Here is a 17,424-nt window from a genome sequence, read left to right on the forward strand (position 1 = left end):
ATACACTGTACACAGAGGAGGAGATCCTGTACTTCTATGTCACTATACACTGTACACAGAGGAGGAGATCTTAAACTTCTATGTCTATACACTGAACACACAGAGGAGGAGATACTGTACTTCTATGTCTATACACACTGTACACAGGAGAAGATACTGTGCTTCTATATCTCTATACACTGTACATAGAGGAGATCCTGCACTTCTATGTCACTATACACTGTACACACAGAGGAGGAGATCCTGCACTTCTATGTCTATACATACTGTACACAGAGGAGGAGATACTGTACTTCTATATCTCTATACACTGTACATAGAGGAGGAGATCCTGCACTTCTATGTCACTATACACTGTACACAGAGGAGGAGATCTTAAACTTCTATGTCTCTATGCACTGTACACAGAGGAGGAGATCCTGCCCTTCTATGTCTATACATACTGTACACAGAGGAGGAGACCCTGCACTTCTATGTCTCTATACACTGTACACACAGAGGAGGAGATCCTGCACTTCTATGTCTATACATACTGTACACAGAGGAGGAGATACTGTACTTCTATATCTCTATACACTGTACATAGAGGAGGAGATCCTGCACTTCTATGTCTCTATACACTGTACACAGAGGAGGAGATCTTAAACTTCTATGTCTCTATACACTGTATACACAGAGGAGGTGATCCTGTACTTCTATGTCTCTATGCACTGTACACACAGAGGAGGAGATCCTGCACTTCTATGTCTATACACACTGTACACAGGAGGAGATACTGTGCTTCTATATCTCTATACACTGTACATAGAGGAGATCCTGCACTTCTATGTCACTATACACTGTACACAGAGGAGGAGATCCTGCACTCCTATGTCTCTATGCACTGTACACACAGAGGAGGAGATCCTGTACTTCTATGTCTATACACACTGTACACAGGAGGAGATACTGTACTTCTATATCTCTATACACTGTACACAGAGGAGGAGATCCTGCACTTCTATGTCACTATACACTGTACACAGAGGAGGAGATCTTAAACTTCTATGTCTCTATACACTGTACACAGAGGAGGAGATCCTGCACTTCTATGTTTCTATTAGAGATGAGCGAACTTATAGTGATTTGATTTGTCCTGAACTTCTCAGCTCAGCAGTTGGTGACTTTAGCCTGCATAAATGAGTTCAGCTTTCAGGTGCTCCGGTGGGCTGGAAAAGGTGGATACAGTCCTAGAAGACTCTCTCCTAGGACTGTTTCCACCTTTTCCAGCCCAATGGAGCACCTGAAAGCTGAACTAATTTATGCAGGATAAGTCATCAACTGCCGAGCCGAGAAGTTAGTGACTAATCAAATTACTTTAAGTTCGCTCATTTCTAGTCTCTATACACAGCCTAAACCGCAGCTGCAGCATGTAAGGAATAACAAAGAAGCAGTGTGCAGTCTGTGTATAAAGCTCGGGGGTGAGATCTCTGCAGTCTGTGTGTTCACAGTAGCGCTGCATGATTTATTGCAAAAACAACAGAACCGCCTTTTGTAAAAGCCAAGGCATCTATATAAATCCTTATAAAAGTCCCCTAAGGCGACTAATGTGGTGTTTTCTTTTGGTGACTCAGCTTCTGATTCCACCTTACACAAAAATTTTAGGCAAATGTAGTTGTGCTGTAATAAAAAATAAAGTTAATAAAATAAGTGAACATCATCATTGCTGTCAGACTGTTTATTGTCCAGATAAATCAGGCAGAAGGTTCAAGAAATGTGGTCATAGAAACCTTGGTGATACTGAAAAACTGGGGTTCATCAAACTTTGACCACCACTCAAATCTCATCTACCAGGTTCAAGTAGTCCCCAATCTCTGGCCTTCCAGCTGCTGCAAACTACAACTCCCATAATGCCCTGACATGTGAAGGTTGTCAAGACATGATTGGAATAGTTTTGCAATAAATGGTGAACTATGTAGTTTGGCAACTGTAGAGCCACTGTTTAGGGAACACTGTCTTAGGGCTATACATCAACATTAATACCTAGAAATAGAATACATTTTTGCACTTGTATCCTAAGCAGGGGCAGACATAGTTGCGTACTTGTAAGCAGGTATCCTAGGGAGGACAAGTATTTAACCTTCAGCTCCTTAGAGGAGTGCCAAGTTCCTAGGGCCTGTGTGACAAGTGCATTCCAACAATGGATCTTTCATATGGGTAAAAGTGGCCACGTTTATGGTATGAATCAACATTCAAATCACCACTTCATAAACATAAAGGCTGTAGCTCAGTGGAGCTCTAAGCAAGATCGTGACTAAGAAAACAGAATGGCAGCCTCCACCATGAAGCCAAAAGGTCCACAGTATGATGAGTGCTTATATAAAGGAATGATGAAGCCCTGTAACTAATGTCACATTGTATTACAATACATCATGGAATATAACTACCTAAGTAATGCAGTGTAAACATGGCAAAATATTTAATACATATATACACAAGTTCTTTTTAGCGTTGAAGATTATAATAAATATCGGCATTTTTGCACATCTAGTTTAGTCCTTTTGCTAAAAATGTCAGTGTCTTCATTTTTCAGTGGAGAAGGCACGTTTCATCATCGGAGGTGCAGACTTTCCAACATCAAACATAATTTCCAGAGGGGGGTTATTAAGGCAGCACCAGTCAGGAATACGGCCGGTCTGGTTGTAATATTCTTTAGACACCGAGCGGCTGCCAAGGATATCCTGCAGAGCTCCAAATATCGCTCCTGGATGGGTATAAGGATTGGGAATAATCATTTATTGTAAAGAAAGTGAAGTAGCTTTTCAGCAGACATCTTATCCAATATACCATATATACTCAAGTATAAGCAGAGTTTTTCAGCAAGATTTTTCGTGCTGAAAACGCCCCCTCGGCTTATACTCGAGTGAACTCTCAGCCTGTCAATCCCTTCATCAGTGGTCTTTAACCTGCGGACCTCCAGATTTTGCAAAACTACAACTCCCAGCATGCCTGGCTGTCCGGGCATGCTGGCTGTTGTAGTTTTGAAACCTCTGGAGTTCCGCAGGTTGAAGACCACTGCGGCCTTAGTCATCATCCCCCCCCCCCCCCTTTGTTTTGTACTCTCCTCCCCTCGGCTGGAAGTTAGGGTGAGCTGGTCCGGGCCATCTATGCTGCAGGGACTGTCCGGTGGGGATGGTTAGTCGTTGCGGGCTGTCCATTTTCACCCGGGGGGGGCCCCTCTTCTCCGCGCTTGGGGCCCGGCCCCGGAGTAGTGACGTTGCCTTGACGAAGACACACAGGGACGTTCATGCGCAACGTGCCTGTGGGTCATCGTCAAGGCAATGTCACTAGTCCAGGCCCGAACTGCGGAGAAGAGGCCCCCCCCCCCCCGGTGAAAATGGACAGCCCGCAATGACTAACCATCCCCACCGGACGGTACCTGCAGCATAGATGGCCCAGACCAGCTCACCTTAACTTCCCACAGGGGGGGGGTGAATACAAAACAAAAGGGTGGGGGTGGGAGACTGTATGATGAAGGCCACAGTGGTCTTCATCCTGCGGACCTCCAAAGGTTTCAAAACTATAACACCCAGCATGCCCGGACAGCCATCGGCTGGGAGTTGTAGTTTTGCAACATCTGGAGGTCCGCAGGTTGAAGACCACTGATGAAGGGATTGACAGGCGGTGATGATGAAGGGGGGGGGGGGGGGGAATATGACGGGGGCTTGATGATTACATGGGGGGGGGGGATGATGTATTTCCCACCCTAGGCTTATAGTAGTTTTTGGGGTAAAATTAGGGGCCTCGGCTTATATTCGGGTCGGCTTATACTCAAGTATATACGGTAAAAATATACCAATCCATTCTACACAGTCAACATCCTGTGAGCACTTAGCAGCCAATCCTGGTGACTCTAAACCGCAGTATACATGGAAGGTTTTCCTAAGGGTAAAGTAGTCACCACAGTTTCTATTACTGGATAACTTCATGAAAAAAAATAAATAAAAAAAAACAGCTTAAGTTCTAGCTTTCTGGGTCTCCACCATTACCCTCAGATAACTCGGAAAGGTAATGTTGCAAAAGTGACTCCAAGCCTAAGGGACAAATATTTTAGTAAGTTGTAAAACATTTCAAAAGATACATTTTAAGAGGTTGTCCAGCTTTCTAAAAAAAACTGCATGTGCAGTCCCGTTGTCCCACATAGGTCTCACTGTACATCCATCCAGTGGGATGTATCAATATGGGATAATTATAGCCAATTACTAGTCACATTGGTCACATGGCAGACTTAATGGCATCCCCACTGTAGTCAGTGATTGACCAAAAGCAGGAAAATTCTAATATATTCAAAGACTTTAGTTTAGCCCAAATTATGTTCCAACGGATAGTAAGTAGTAAACAAATGCAATAACTTGTAAATTACCTCCCAGCCAGGCCACACAGTTTGGTTTTGAAGGTGGATTGTGAACCCTGAAGGTTTTGGTGGCAAGGGCTTCTTTATATTTTGGCTTTTCTACCAAGTATCGGATCTCCGCCATTAACCGGTGAAGAAATCCTGGGAGCATTGCTGTACCTCCAGTAACCACAATGTTTTCAGACAGTTGTTTCCTGGTATCTATAGGACACTAGCACACAAGATGACAAAGTCATACGCATTCATTTTAAGCAATGAGCAATAGTCTACAATTATTTGTGACAAACAATAAGAACAATGGGGAATATTTCTCAAAGTTGTCTATTTCCTGCATCAATATAGACCAAACTACAGAGGGTTAGGCCGGTCTATTGTGCGCCTAATTTATCAAAAGTGCACGGCTCTTGATAAATTCTGCGCACTGACTTTGTGATCTATGCTTTAGACTGTATTTAAACCTGCTCCAACATGGTCTGACATTTTGGCGTACTTTCAGCCGATGCGACTTGACGCAGAAAAGTCGCTTTTGATAAATTCAATTTCCAATGCATTTTTGTCTAAAATAGACTAGAATGCATCATGTTCTAAAAATCCTCTAGAACAAAAGTCGCTAAAAAGTCGCACATATTTAGACTGCGACTTTTTGTGCGACAAATTTAGACAGGAAAAACCAGTCTAAATCCTTTGATAAATATCCCCCAATGTCATCAATTCAACCATGGACCATATAAATGCAACCCCATGTCATACTGTATCATTGCGGTGTGTTTAATAGCTCGGTCTTCCCAACACTTCAGTTGAGCAGAACATTTTAATTCACTGTGAAAAATGAAGGATGCAGCGTCACCCGACACTAAACGCTGCTAGTAAAGTGACAACCTGTGATCAGCAAAGTGCTCACACTTTACAAGTAAACTTTTATTTTACATAAAGACTGAAGGTTGTGTTACCTGTACGAGCGCGTCCAGTATTAAAGTAGCGACGGACTTCTCTTCATTGTCCTGCTCAAACAGCAATTCAACCACAGAGTCTCTGTAAATGTATAAAGCACAATATCCATGTATGAGTATAGTGGCATCAACAATGGAGAGTGAACTCTAAACTGCCAATGGAGGGGCCAGTCATTTTGCTAGTCATGTGAACAACCAATAGTCCAATTAGGACATCAGTGTTTTTCCAACCAGTTGTTGCAAAACTACAACTTCCAGCATGCCCAGACAGCCGAAGGCTGTCTGGGCATGCTGAGAGTTGTAGTTTTGCAATAGCTGGAGACACACTGGTTGGAAAACAATGTAGTGGACTATAACGAGTTAGATTAACTTTACTATCAATGGTTTTCCCAGTACTTATTTTCTGCTCATGCCCTATCCTCGTAAAAGTTATTTATAAAAACCAAAAAAATAAACCACCACATTTCTCTTCAAGTTTTCTCCAGAAACTTCTGCTGTACAGAATGACACCATCATCCATCCCTTGCCTGCTATACAGAACTGGGTTATATATACAGTTTGTATACGTCACATGCCTAAAACCCACTGTAAACTCTCCCTCACCCATAAACATACCCTTATTTATCTCCATTATATACATATTTATAATAAACGCAATCAAACCTGATAGCTCCTTTAACGTGCAGAATCTTGTGTCCGTCCAGCGGGTAATCGACATCAGGAGGAGGCACAGGGCGCTAGAAAAAAAAAAAACTGAATTAAACTATTGATTATTCTCAAGTATTATACCCATCCATTAGCAAAATATGGAGCTCTGCAGAATATCCTTGGCAGCCACTCAGTCTCTAAGGAATATTACTGCCAGATCGACCGTATTCCTGACTAGTGCCGCCTAACTAACCCCCCCTCTGAAAATGATATTGGAAAATCTGCACCTCCAATGATGAAGCATTGCACATGCAAGAAACCTACCTCAGAGCTGCCATCAATGTTAAATCTTGCAGCCTGGATTTTCAGTCCTCGCTCCAAGTCACTTACAAAACAAATACGAACTGCAATCCGAAAAGTAGGTAAGAATTCGGATCAGCAAAATTAGCATTACTAAAGCTGCTCAAAACAGAACCACTACTCTAATACCAATTTTAGATCATTTATGTTTTTCATTTTTTTATTTTTTAGAATGGTTATCTGACAATAGCCCGTTTATGGAGGGTCTCCAGCAATCTGCTGTAGTCTGAGTTCAGTTTCCCGGCAGCGCCACCACCGGGAAAGTTACACATTACACAGTGTCCATTTAAATGGTCAGTCTAATGCAGGAAAGGAAAGGTTCTCCAAAGTTATAGATGCTCCTTGTAATCACTGCCCAGCTCTGGATAAAGATGAGGATCTTAAACAGTGGACCCCCCCCCCCCACCACCACCACCACCACCACCACCACCCTCCATTAACACAGAATAGCCTAAAGGCCCATTTGCAACACTTGTCCAATGAGTTTACGCACAAGAGTTTTACAGCATTATAGGAATTAGCAGTGCAAAAACCTTTTTTGACTAAGCAAAATTGACGAAATGGAGGGTATTACTATAAATTTGTGCACCAATGAAGCCGTGTGGGTCCACTTAGTGGTCTGCTTAAAGGGGTATTCCAGGCAAAACCTTTTGTTATATATATCAACTGGCTCCGGAAAGTTAAACAGATTTGTAAATTACTTCTATTAAAAAAAAACGTAATCCTTCCAATAGTTATTAGCTTCTGAAGTTTTCTGTCTAACTGCTCAATGATGATGTCACGTCCCGGGAGCTGTGCATGATGGGAGAATATCCCCATAGGAACTGCACAGCTCCCGGGACGTGAGTCATCAGAGAGCAGTTAGACAGAAAACAACAACTCAACTTCAGAAGCTAATCACTATTGGAAGGAATAAGATTTTTTAATAGAAGTAATTTACAAATCTGTTTAACTTTCCGGAGCCAGTTGATATATAAAAAAAGTTTTGGCCTGGAATACCCCTTTAATTTAATACAAGTATATACACTACTTTCTCCTACTCTGATCTACACTTTACTACAGTGCGTGAACTCATTTATATAAACCAGTTCAGTTACTGTTATTAGGCATGTATACTTCAATTTGCAATGTCAATTTTTTTATGTGTACACTTGTCCATCTCCTCAAGCCACCCTCTGCTTGTTTTTATAAGATATATTGATATTACAGTGGTCCCTCAAGTTACAATATTAATTGGTTCCAGGACGACCATTGTATGTTGAGACCATAACTCTATGGAAACCTGGTAATTGGTTCTGAAGCCACCAAAATTTCATCCAAATATAGGAAAAAGTGAGGATAAAAGAAAAATAAGTAGATAACTAATATAGATAAAGCAAATCCTTACATATAAAAGTAAGAAAGATCTGCTGGGAGCTGTAAATCACTATCTATTTCAGTGTTTCCCAACCAGGGTGCCCCCAGATGTTGCAAAACTACAACTCCCAGCATGCCCGGACAGCCTCCGGCTGTCCGGGCATGCTGGGAGTTGTAGTTTTGCAACCGCTGGAGGCACCCTCTTTGGGAAACACTGGTCTATGTAGAGGACAGAAGCTCCTTCAGGGTCCTGTACAGAACACCCAATTTCCTAAAAAAAGGAAAATGGAGCCGCCCTCACCTGGTGTCCAAAAGAGCAGCTAACCCTGGTACAGGTAAAGAGTACAGAACATGTAATACCTTCCTGTACTGTAGGGGGCGCTACCAGACACCAGTCAGTGCATGCACTTTAGGAATACAGGGGTTTTACCAGTGAATGTCCATTCTGATTGGTCGGTTCTTCCAGCCATTGACACGTTTCGCAGATTCCATAGCATTGTATGTTGAGTCTGGTTTCAAGTTACAATGGTCCAGAAAAAAAACATTGTATGTTGAAACTATTGTATGTTGAGGCCATTGTAAGTTGAGGGATCACTGTACATAAGAGTGCCCCCCTTACCTTTTATATCTTCCACTACTTCTTCTGGTACACCGCCTACAAAAGTACAGAAGAAACAAAATACACATTACAGGCAGTCCCAGTGACAATTCCTCCCATGCATATAACACATTTCTAGAAAGAGAGAAAAGCAAGAATTCTACAGGATTCCTTACTCATTACAGATGGGAGGCTCTGATCCTTGGCTGTCCCGGTGTCGGCAGTGCACTGCTCCAACAACTGAGCCTCAAGTTCTCTGCACACATAACAGGGAGCAAATCAGTAAACAGAAAGAGATCCACATTTAGTGATGAAGCCAACTCCAACCTATGGCTCGACAGCAGCTGAAGATCTACAGCTACCAACATATCCTGACATGCTAAGAGTTGTAGCTGAATAACCACTAAAAAGTCACAGACTTATAAGTTCTGTTAGAGAATATGAGCACTATTGCTCAGGCAAAAAAATCCAGCTCCCACGGGTACGGTTAAAACTTAACGTTTACTTCATCCAAATAGGATTAAAGGAACATAGTGGGGATGGGTAGGGACAGGTCACTCTAAAATCGGAGTGAAACTATTGCTCAGGACCCAGAACTGTAAATAGCGTCACCTCGTGGAAGGACTACCATGAAACAACACTGGTCCATTCATGGGAATGAATATTAAGGAATATGAGATATTGGGTTGCATTTTATATTGTTACAGATGATTTCTCAATTTATTGCGGATATTTATTTGGTGTAATCCCAGGAGACGAAGTGGCCACATAACACACAGTCTGCCAGGAATCTCTCCTTTAGGTAAAATAATATGTATAAAAGTAATACTGGTAGTGTTACAGGTAATGAGGCTGAGACTTTTAGTTCCACCCGGTTTGTTTTCTCCTTAGATCACCTTGACAAGAATGAAAACATAACAGGCATGTAAAATATATGGCACACCAACTCACTTGTCCTGAAAGAAGCCAAAAACATATAACCCTGGGTTGGGCAATAGACTTAGCAGCCAAAAGTAAAACATTTTGTATACAATAAAACATTTTTACTGGGAAAAAAAAAGCTATAGTGGTGCCGCTCTGTAAGTGATCTTGAAGGTTGTTTAAATTTGACTGTGGTTTATGTCAGACAAGCAAAGAGTTTGGGTGGAACTATAAGTCCCAGCCTCATCGCCTAATTGGAGTAACGGAAGTATTGATTTACATCTACTAGGTGACATCTTTGTTAGTTCTATATAAGCAACATGAATAAATACATTTCCTGACATCATTGTCTGCAGCATGTCAGTCAAATTGAGTTAACCAAACATCCAAGAAAATGTTAATGCAAATCCAAAGAAACAAGATTTCTCTTTTCTACAGAGAATGAACCAGTGACCAAAAACTTTATATTTCCATACTTACTTGTGAATTGCTTTTCCACCCAAGGGAAGAGCTCCCCAGCAGCTCAGAATTGGAATACCCTCATATATCTAACATGTGTTAAGTATCAAACTTATGCAGAATATTAAAGTATCTATATAGCTGGTGCACATAGCAGTGTTTCCCAATCTGTGACTATTAATCCCAATTGTCTGCACCTGCTTAGAGAAGTATAGTCCAGCTGAAAATCCACAGGTTGGGGAACACTGGCCTACACAGTAACTAAATCACAGCTCTAATATGTCGGCAGGCGCATGCAGAATTAAAGAAGACGACTGAAAACTATAGTCAAACACTTGCCGCCCCCCATCCTAATGGCCAAAATACTTTTAAAATGGCCTTTGGCAATGCTGTAGGGAAAATGGACACCAGTCAACAGGATCTTAGGTGCAGGGAAACTCCATTTAGTGGTACAGATATCTGATTCTATATTCCTCTGCAACAAATAACAGTACACATTCAGGAGGATATACAATCACTGGCAGAAGAGGATACAGGTAGAACAAGGGTCTCTCGATAGCCACAGTCCAAGACCATTGCAGAGTTGATACCAATCGTCATGAGAGACATCAGATGTCCTGGTGCAAACAGCACAGATGGAACCTGCAAAAGAGAAGAATCTAGTCACATTTGACAATGCTACTAGCAGAAGAATAAATGCACATTAGACTACATTTTATTTTTAAATAAACCATGACGGTTCACAAGTTGTGTGTGGTATTAAATCTCTATTTTGTTGTAATAAACAAAACTGACTTACAGGACTCCGGTTCCAGCGCGGGCATGTGAGGAGTGCAGAGACAGAGCTCCTGCACTTCGGACCCCCTACCTGTACCGGACTGGCTACATAGCGGGGCACTTACCCCCCTGAACGGGACAGGCTGTCCCCAGACGCACTGGGAAGGTACGGAGCTGAGGCAGCATCTTCTCATTCTTCTCATTGGCGCACAGTCCAGTGGCTCCCGACGACCCTCTTCTTGTGCGCAGCTGCAGCCGCCATCTTAAATGAGCTGCACGTCAGACTCTCTCCTGGCCAGCGCAAACTAAAAGGTACGGGCGCAACTTTGGAGAAGGGGACGGACTGGATCCCAGGCAAGAAGCAGGGCATCTAGCCTCCTGATATAAGAGGGACAGCCTAGGTATCCCTGCTCTCGCCAGGCTACACCTGGGGACTCTGGACTCAGCACAGTTATAAGGGGCCATCCCCCATATTCACTGAACCTCCTCATCAGGGCACAGCAGGCTGAAATATGCAAGGCTCTCCCTGCGGCCTTCAGCCCTAGCACTCTTAAGGGGACTCTGCAAGCTTCTCCACTTGCTCCGCATAGCACAAAGAAGTATCTGCTCCCCCCAGCCCTCCTAGGCAGCCATCACCAGGTGCCTTTCTTGTCCCAGCCCACAGTGCCTCATCTGTCTTTCATGGAGAGGTTTCTGAATAAGGGGTGTCAACGCTTGGGCCCCTCCACCACGGCACAGGCACCCAGTCCTACTCCTGCTGTTTCACCCTTGGGACAGCCACCAGTACAGACTGCGCAACCACATGATTGTGATGGAGGTTAACAGCCAGCCTTTGTTCACCCTGGCTGAGGGGCCACCAGCCCAATCAGGGCCTCTCCAGATACCCCTGGCTGGCAGCCGCACCGGACATCTCTGTATCCACCCCCACTGATCGCCAGATGCTGGTGGCAGCCCTTGTCAAGCTCATCACTCCTACAATACAAACGCTGGAACATACCATGCGTTCTACTTTAACACAGCTCCAGGCTGATCTTGGCACCCAGGCGGGAACGTTGGATGAGGCGGACTTAACCTGCAATGTGCCCTCTCCTTCCCCCTGGCGCCAGGAAGGGTGTTTAGCGCATCATGTGTAGAATTACCTGGAATGTTAAGGGGCTACGATCCCCTCAGAGACGCATGAAGGTTCTGCCTTTTCTGAAAAGTCTTCTTCCCGACATTGTCCTCTTACAAGAAACGCATCTTGAGGAACCGGGCTTTCACAGAATGCAGAAGCAGCTGTGGGTAGGCAGGGTCTTGGGAAGCCCGGCAAATAATGGCAAATCTGGAGTGCTGACGTTAATTCATAAATCTTTTGCTCACCGCTTACTCTCCCATGAGTTCCAGACAGACAAGAGTTCAAGATGTCTGATCGCGGGGGTCCTGCCGCTGGGGACCCCCTCAATCTCTCATGCAACACCCACCTGTCTCAGCTGCACGAAGCGATGATCGCTTCGTGTCTGAACCCTTACGACCACGGGGCCGGAGTATTTTGACGTCACAACTCCACCCCCTGTGAGATCACGCTTCGCTCCCTCAATGCAAGCCTATATGGGCGTCACAAGGAGGCGAAGTCGTGACGTCACGATACTCCGGCTCCTTGGTCGTGAGTCTTCAGACATTGAGCAATCATTGCTTCGTGCAGCTGAGACAGGCGGGTGCTGCATGAGAAATTGCGGGGGTCCCCTGTGGCAGGACCCCCACGATCAGACATCTTATCCCTATCCTTTGGATAGGGGACAAGATGTCTTAAGGCCGGAGTACCCCTTTAATACAGTTTACAAGCTTGTGGACTTTCCTACCTCAAAATACTTAAAAAGAACACGTGTAAGTGTCTCTCTGAAGTGGGAAGGAGATAGTACGGATTCTATCAAGACAACACGGCGGTCACGAGGATTCACCAACAAGTGCCTGAAAGAGAAATAAACAACTGCAAAAGTTATCCGTAACAGACAGTTGTGCAGGAAGGGACGAGCAGTATCTATGTAGTGCCGCTTATCTGTATATAATCTTCAGGTTCTAAATGTGATAATTCTACAAATATCTGAAGACATGTAATTGGAAAATGATCAGTTATGTGTATTATGTTCTGCATGATACGAGAAAGGTCACAGTACTGCCTCTGGCTTGACTTCAGATACAGGCATCACATATAACAATAATCCATAAAAAATATTCATTACTAATGACAATCTGGAAATCTATGGAAGGTCATCTGAAAGTAGAACTTAAGCCAGGAAAACACTTAATATGTTCGAGTGTAATTCATCATCTTGCTTTAGCTTTGTTGTCCACGATGTTGTCAGAGGAAATCACTATCTGCAATATTTCTGCCTTAACCACTTAGGGACCAAGGGCATACCTGTATGCAGGCGGGGACTGGACTGGGATGACTGCTGATGTCTATTGGCAAACATCCCGTGCCAATGCCCAGAGGGGTCCTGAGACTCCCCAGGCCGCCCCCCATTTCGGTGATCGCTGCAAATCGCTCGTGAATTCACAGCGGCAATCTGCGGCGATTCCAGGTCATACGGGTCTCCGGTCACCAGGAAAATAAGGGGGATCGGGGTTGTCCAAGACACCCACGATCCCCCTGAAGGGATAGGAGTGAGGTGGCAGGGGTGCCACCCCTCCTTTCCTTGCTATTGGTTGGTCAGAAGCGACCGACCAATAGCAGATTGGGGGGTTAGAGTTTGGTTCCCCCGCTCTGCCCACCGAATGTAGTCCGGACAGAGCGGGGGAAGCAACGGTGACCGGCGCCAGAGGTCCACTTACTCATCTGTGATCGACGGCGGGCGGCAGAGGACGGCGATGCGGCTCCCTGGTGCGGCGATCCTACGGAAGCCGGTGAGTAGTTGCCTAGCAACATCTGGAGGAGTTGCCTAGCAACATCAGCTGGAGGTACCCTGTTTGGGAATCACTGGCGTAGAATACCCCTATGTACACCCCTATGAAATCCCTCATTTAGTCCTCAAATGCGCATGGCACTCTCTCACTTCGAAGCCCAGTCTTATTTCAAGGAAACAGTTTGGGGCACATATGGGGTATTTCCGTACTCCGAGGCAAGTGAGTTACAAATATTGGGGGCTTTTTCTCCTTTTAACCCTTATGAAAAGGAAAAGTTGTGGTCCACACCAGCCTGTTAGTGTAAAATAATTTACACTAACATGCTGGTGTTGCCCCATACATTTCATTTTCACAAGCGGTAAAAGGAAAAAAGACCCCCAAAATTTGTAACGCAATTTCTTCTGAGTACGGAAATACCCCATATGTGGGCGTAAAATGTTCTGCGGACGCACAACAAGGCACAGGAGTGAGAGTGCACTATGTACATTTGAGGTCTAAATTGATGATTTGCACAGGGGTGGTTGATTTTACAGCGGTTCTGACATAAACCGAAAAAAGTAAATACCGACGTGTGCCCCATTTTGGAAACTCCACCCCTCACGGAACGTAACAAGGGGTATAGTGAGCCTTAACACACCACAGGTGTTTGACGAATTTTCGTTAAAGTTGGATGGGAAAATTAATTTCTTTTTTTTAGAATTTTCACAAGGGAAAATAGGAAAAAAGCCCCCCAAAATTTGTAACCCCATTTCCTCTGAGTAAGAACATACCCCATGTGTGGCTGTTAAGTGCTCTGCAGGTTCACTACAGTGTTCAGAAGAGAGGGAGTGGCATTGGGCTTTTGGAAAGAAAATTTGTCTGGAATTGAAGGCCACGTGTGTTTACAAAGCCCCCATAGTGCCAGAACAATGGACCCCCCCACCCCCCCCCCCCACACACACACACACACACACACACACACACACACACACACACACCTGACCCCATTTTGGAAACTACACCCCTCACATAATGTAATAAGGGGTGCAGTGAGCATTTACGCCCCACAGGTGTCTGATTTTTGGAACAGCGGTCCGTGAAAATGAAAAAAAATAAATTTTTCATTTGCACAGCCCACTGCTCCAATATCTGTCAAACGCCAGTGGGGTGTAAATACTCACTGTGAGGGGTGTAGTTTCCAAAATGGGGTCAAATGTGAGGGGGGAGGTCCACTGTTCTGGCACCACCGGGGGCTTTGTAAACGCACATGGCCCCTGACTACCATTCCAAACAAATTCTCTCTCCAAAATCTAAATGGTGCTCCTCCTCTTCTGAGCATTGTAGTGCGCCAGCAAAGCACTTGACGTCCACACATGGGTTATATTCCAAACTCAGAAGAAATGGGGTTACAAATTTTGGGGGGCATTTTCTCCTATTATCCTTTGTAAAAATGTAAAATTTGTGAAAAACCAGCATTTTTTGCTGTTCTGGCACCATAGGGGCTTCCTAAATGTGACATGCCCCCCAAAAACCATTTCAGCAGAATTTGCATCTCTCCTGAGCATTGTAGTTCACCGGCAGAGCATTTTACATCCTAACATGGGGTAATTCCATACTCAGAAGACATGGGGTAACACATTTTGGGGGCATTTTCTCCCATTACCCTTTGTAAAAATTGTAAATTTGGGGAAAAAAAGGCACTTTAGTGAAAAAATGTTTTCTTCATTTACACATCCGACTAACAAAAAGTCAACAAACACCTGTGGGGTGTTAAGGTTCACTGGACCCCTTGTTACATGCCTTGAGGGGTGTAGTTTCCAAAATAGTATGCCATGTGCTTTTTTTTTCTGTTCTGGCACAATAGGGGCTTCCTAAATGAGACATGCCCCCCAAAAACCATTTCAGCAAAATTCACTCTCGAAAATCCTATTGTCGCTCCTTCCCTTCTGAGCCCTTTACTGCGCCTGCTGAACACTTGACATACAAATATGAGGTATTTACTTAATCGAGGGAAATTGGGTTACAAATTTTGGGGGGCTTTTTCTCCTATTAACCCTTGTAAAAATTCAAAAACTAGGTCTACAAGAACATGAGAGTAACAAAAAAAAAAAAAAAAATGAAGATTTTGAATTTTCTCCTTCACTTTGCTGCTATTCCTGTGAAACACCTAAAGGGTTAACAAACTTTCTGAATGTAATTTTTAATACTTTGAGGGGTACAGTTTCTGTAATGGGCTAATTTATGGGGATATTTCTAACATGAAGGCCCTTCAAATCCACTTCAAAACTGAACTGGTCCCTGAAAAATTCAGATTTAGATTTTTGTGAAAAATTGGAAAATTGCTGCTGAACTTTGAAGCCCTCTGATGTCATCCAAAAGTAAAAAAACATGTCAACTTCATGATGCAAATATTAAGTAGGCATATTGTATATGTGAATCAATATATAATTTATTTAGAATGTCTATTTTCCTTCAGGAAATGATGGAATTTTTCACCAAGAAATTCTGCAAGTATCGACGAAAAGTTACCACTAACAAAGTAGAATATGTCACAAAAAAAAAAAAAAAACAATCTCTGAATCAGAAAGAAAATTAAAAGCATCCCAGAGTTCTTAATGCTTAAAGTGACAGTGGTCAGATGTGCAAAAAACGCTCTGGTCCTTAAAGTGAAAATGGGTTTGGTCCTTAAGGGGTTAGTAAAAAAAAAAAATTCTTGTGATAATATGTGACAGCTGGCGGGCTGCGGGCCCCTTTCACGTTCGGGCCCTTGGACCACGTCCGCCCCTGGTAATAACATTACAGGTTATGTATACTAGATTTATAGGGACAAAAGGTTGATCCAGGGATTTATTCGGATGCAATATTTGGAGTCGGGAAGAAATTTTTACATCTAAAATGAGGGTTTTTTTGTCTTCCTCTGGATCAACTCGGATTCGGATTCGACGGATTCTGGTCTTTTTTTTAACCTTATGAACTATGTTACTATGCTGCAGGTTTAAAGATAAAAGCATTGTAAAAGGTCCCATATATGTGAATAAGCTTTGAAAATCCCAATCCACTCGGATTGTACTGTAAATTGTGGTAAATGGAAGGATCTACTAGATCAGTGTTTCCCAGCCAGTGTTCTTTATCTATAGGCTATGTAATCTATGTAATTTACCTATTTGAAGCACCTTGCCAATCTGTAGCACTGTATCTCTAAACAATTTATATTTTAGGGACATCTGAGGCTAGGGGGAACATACCAGAGTAACTAAGGTCACCCTTTCTAGGACAGAGGCCAGAGTCACGTGAAACACAATCAGGGTGAGTCCCTTATCTAGGGTGAGTGTACTCTGATACTTCTATACATATAGGGCAAGCTTAGACAGAGCAGGGACAGTGAGGCACCACGGTACGATTACAGATTGTTCATGTCAAGCGATATTGGGGCAATAACTATAACGCTATCATTAAGGAGAAGGGGCATTTTTTTGATTCATACATGCTATGTAAATAACCCTGTTAGGTTGTATGCACACAGGCAATAGGGTACTTTATAGTGTGAGTTTTTTTGTATACGTTTTACCCCGATAACTATTAGAAATTAGGTTTTATGTAGGCATGTCTAATCACAGTTTTTCTGGCAATAAAAAAAAACGCAACAACATTTGGTGTTACAGGAAGATATGTTCTGTTTGGTATACATCTATTACTTGGAGAATATGAAAAATGTACAATGGATGATCCCACTGATGCTGGTGGATGAGCGCATGCCGGTTACCAGTCAGTAACTGTCGGATCTGGCCTGCAACTAGTAATACTGTAATAACCAGTAATACTGACATTCACTTAGATCAGTGGTGTCAAACTGTGGCCCTCCAGATGTTGCAAAACTTCAACAGCTATCCAGGCATGCTGGGGATGGAAGTTTGGCAACATCTGGAGGGCCACAGTTTGAGACCACTGACTTAGAAGCTGTTGATCCTCCCAATATCCATTGGTTTAAGAAGATGACACTGAAGCTTATGCAGAAGCCCAGTCATGGTAATCTTATTACTGGGGGAATTTATTAATGCTTACACCAGGAAACGGGCATAAAAAAGTGGCTATTTTTGAGC

The 17,424-nt window shown here is 43.4% G+C and overlaps 1 protein-coding gene across 1 annotated transcript in view; it reads right to left on the reverse strand.

Annotated features, from left to right (window-relative positions):
* Positions 1 to 1,671: 1,671 nt before the first annotated feature.
* ACTR10 (actin related protein 10) overlaps positions 1,672 to 17,424 on the reverse strand; it is a 46,083-nt gene continuing 30,330 nt past the window's right edge. Inside the window, exons 4-13 of the mRNA XM_056545876.1 lie at positions 12,301 to 12,409; positions 10,220 to 10,327; positions 9,707 to 9,774; positions 8,482 to 8,561; positions 8,327 to 8,362; positions 6,316 to 6,395; positions 6,007 to 6,080; positions 5,344 to 5,425; positions 4,403 to 4,604; positions 1,672 to 2,743 (exon numbers count right to left, since the gene is read on the reverse strand). Of these exons, the coding sequence (XP_056401851.1) occupies positions 2,562 to 2,743; positions 4,403 to 4,604; positions 5,344 to 5,425; positions 6,007 to 6,080; positions 6,316 to 6,395; positions 8,327 to 8,362; positions 8,482 to 8,561; positions 9,707 to 9,774; positions 10,220 to 10,327; positions 12,301 to 12,409 (1,021 nt within the window). The 3' untranslated portion in view covers positions 1,672 to 2,561. The remainder of the gene's footprint in view (positions 2,744 to 4,402; positions 4,605 to 5,343; positions 5,426 to 6,006; positions 6,081 to 6,315; positions 6,396 to 8,326; positions 8,363 to 8,481; positions 8,562 to 9,706; positions 9,775 to 10,219; positions 10,328 to 12,300; positions 12,410 to 17,424) is intronic.

Source organism: Hyla sarda, chromosome 11, assembly GCF_029499605.1.
Source record: "Hyla sarda isolate aHylSar1 chromosome 11, aHylSar1.hap1, whole genome shotgun sequence".
Lineage (NCBI taxonomy): Eukaryota > Metazoa > Chordata > Amphibia > Anura > Hylidae > Hyla > Hyla sarda.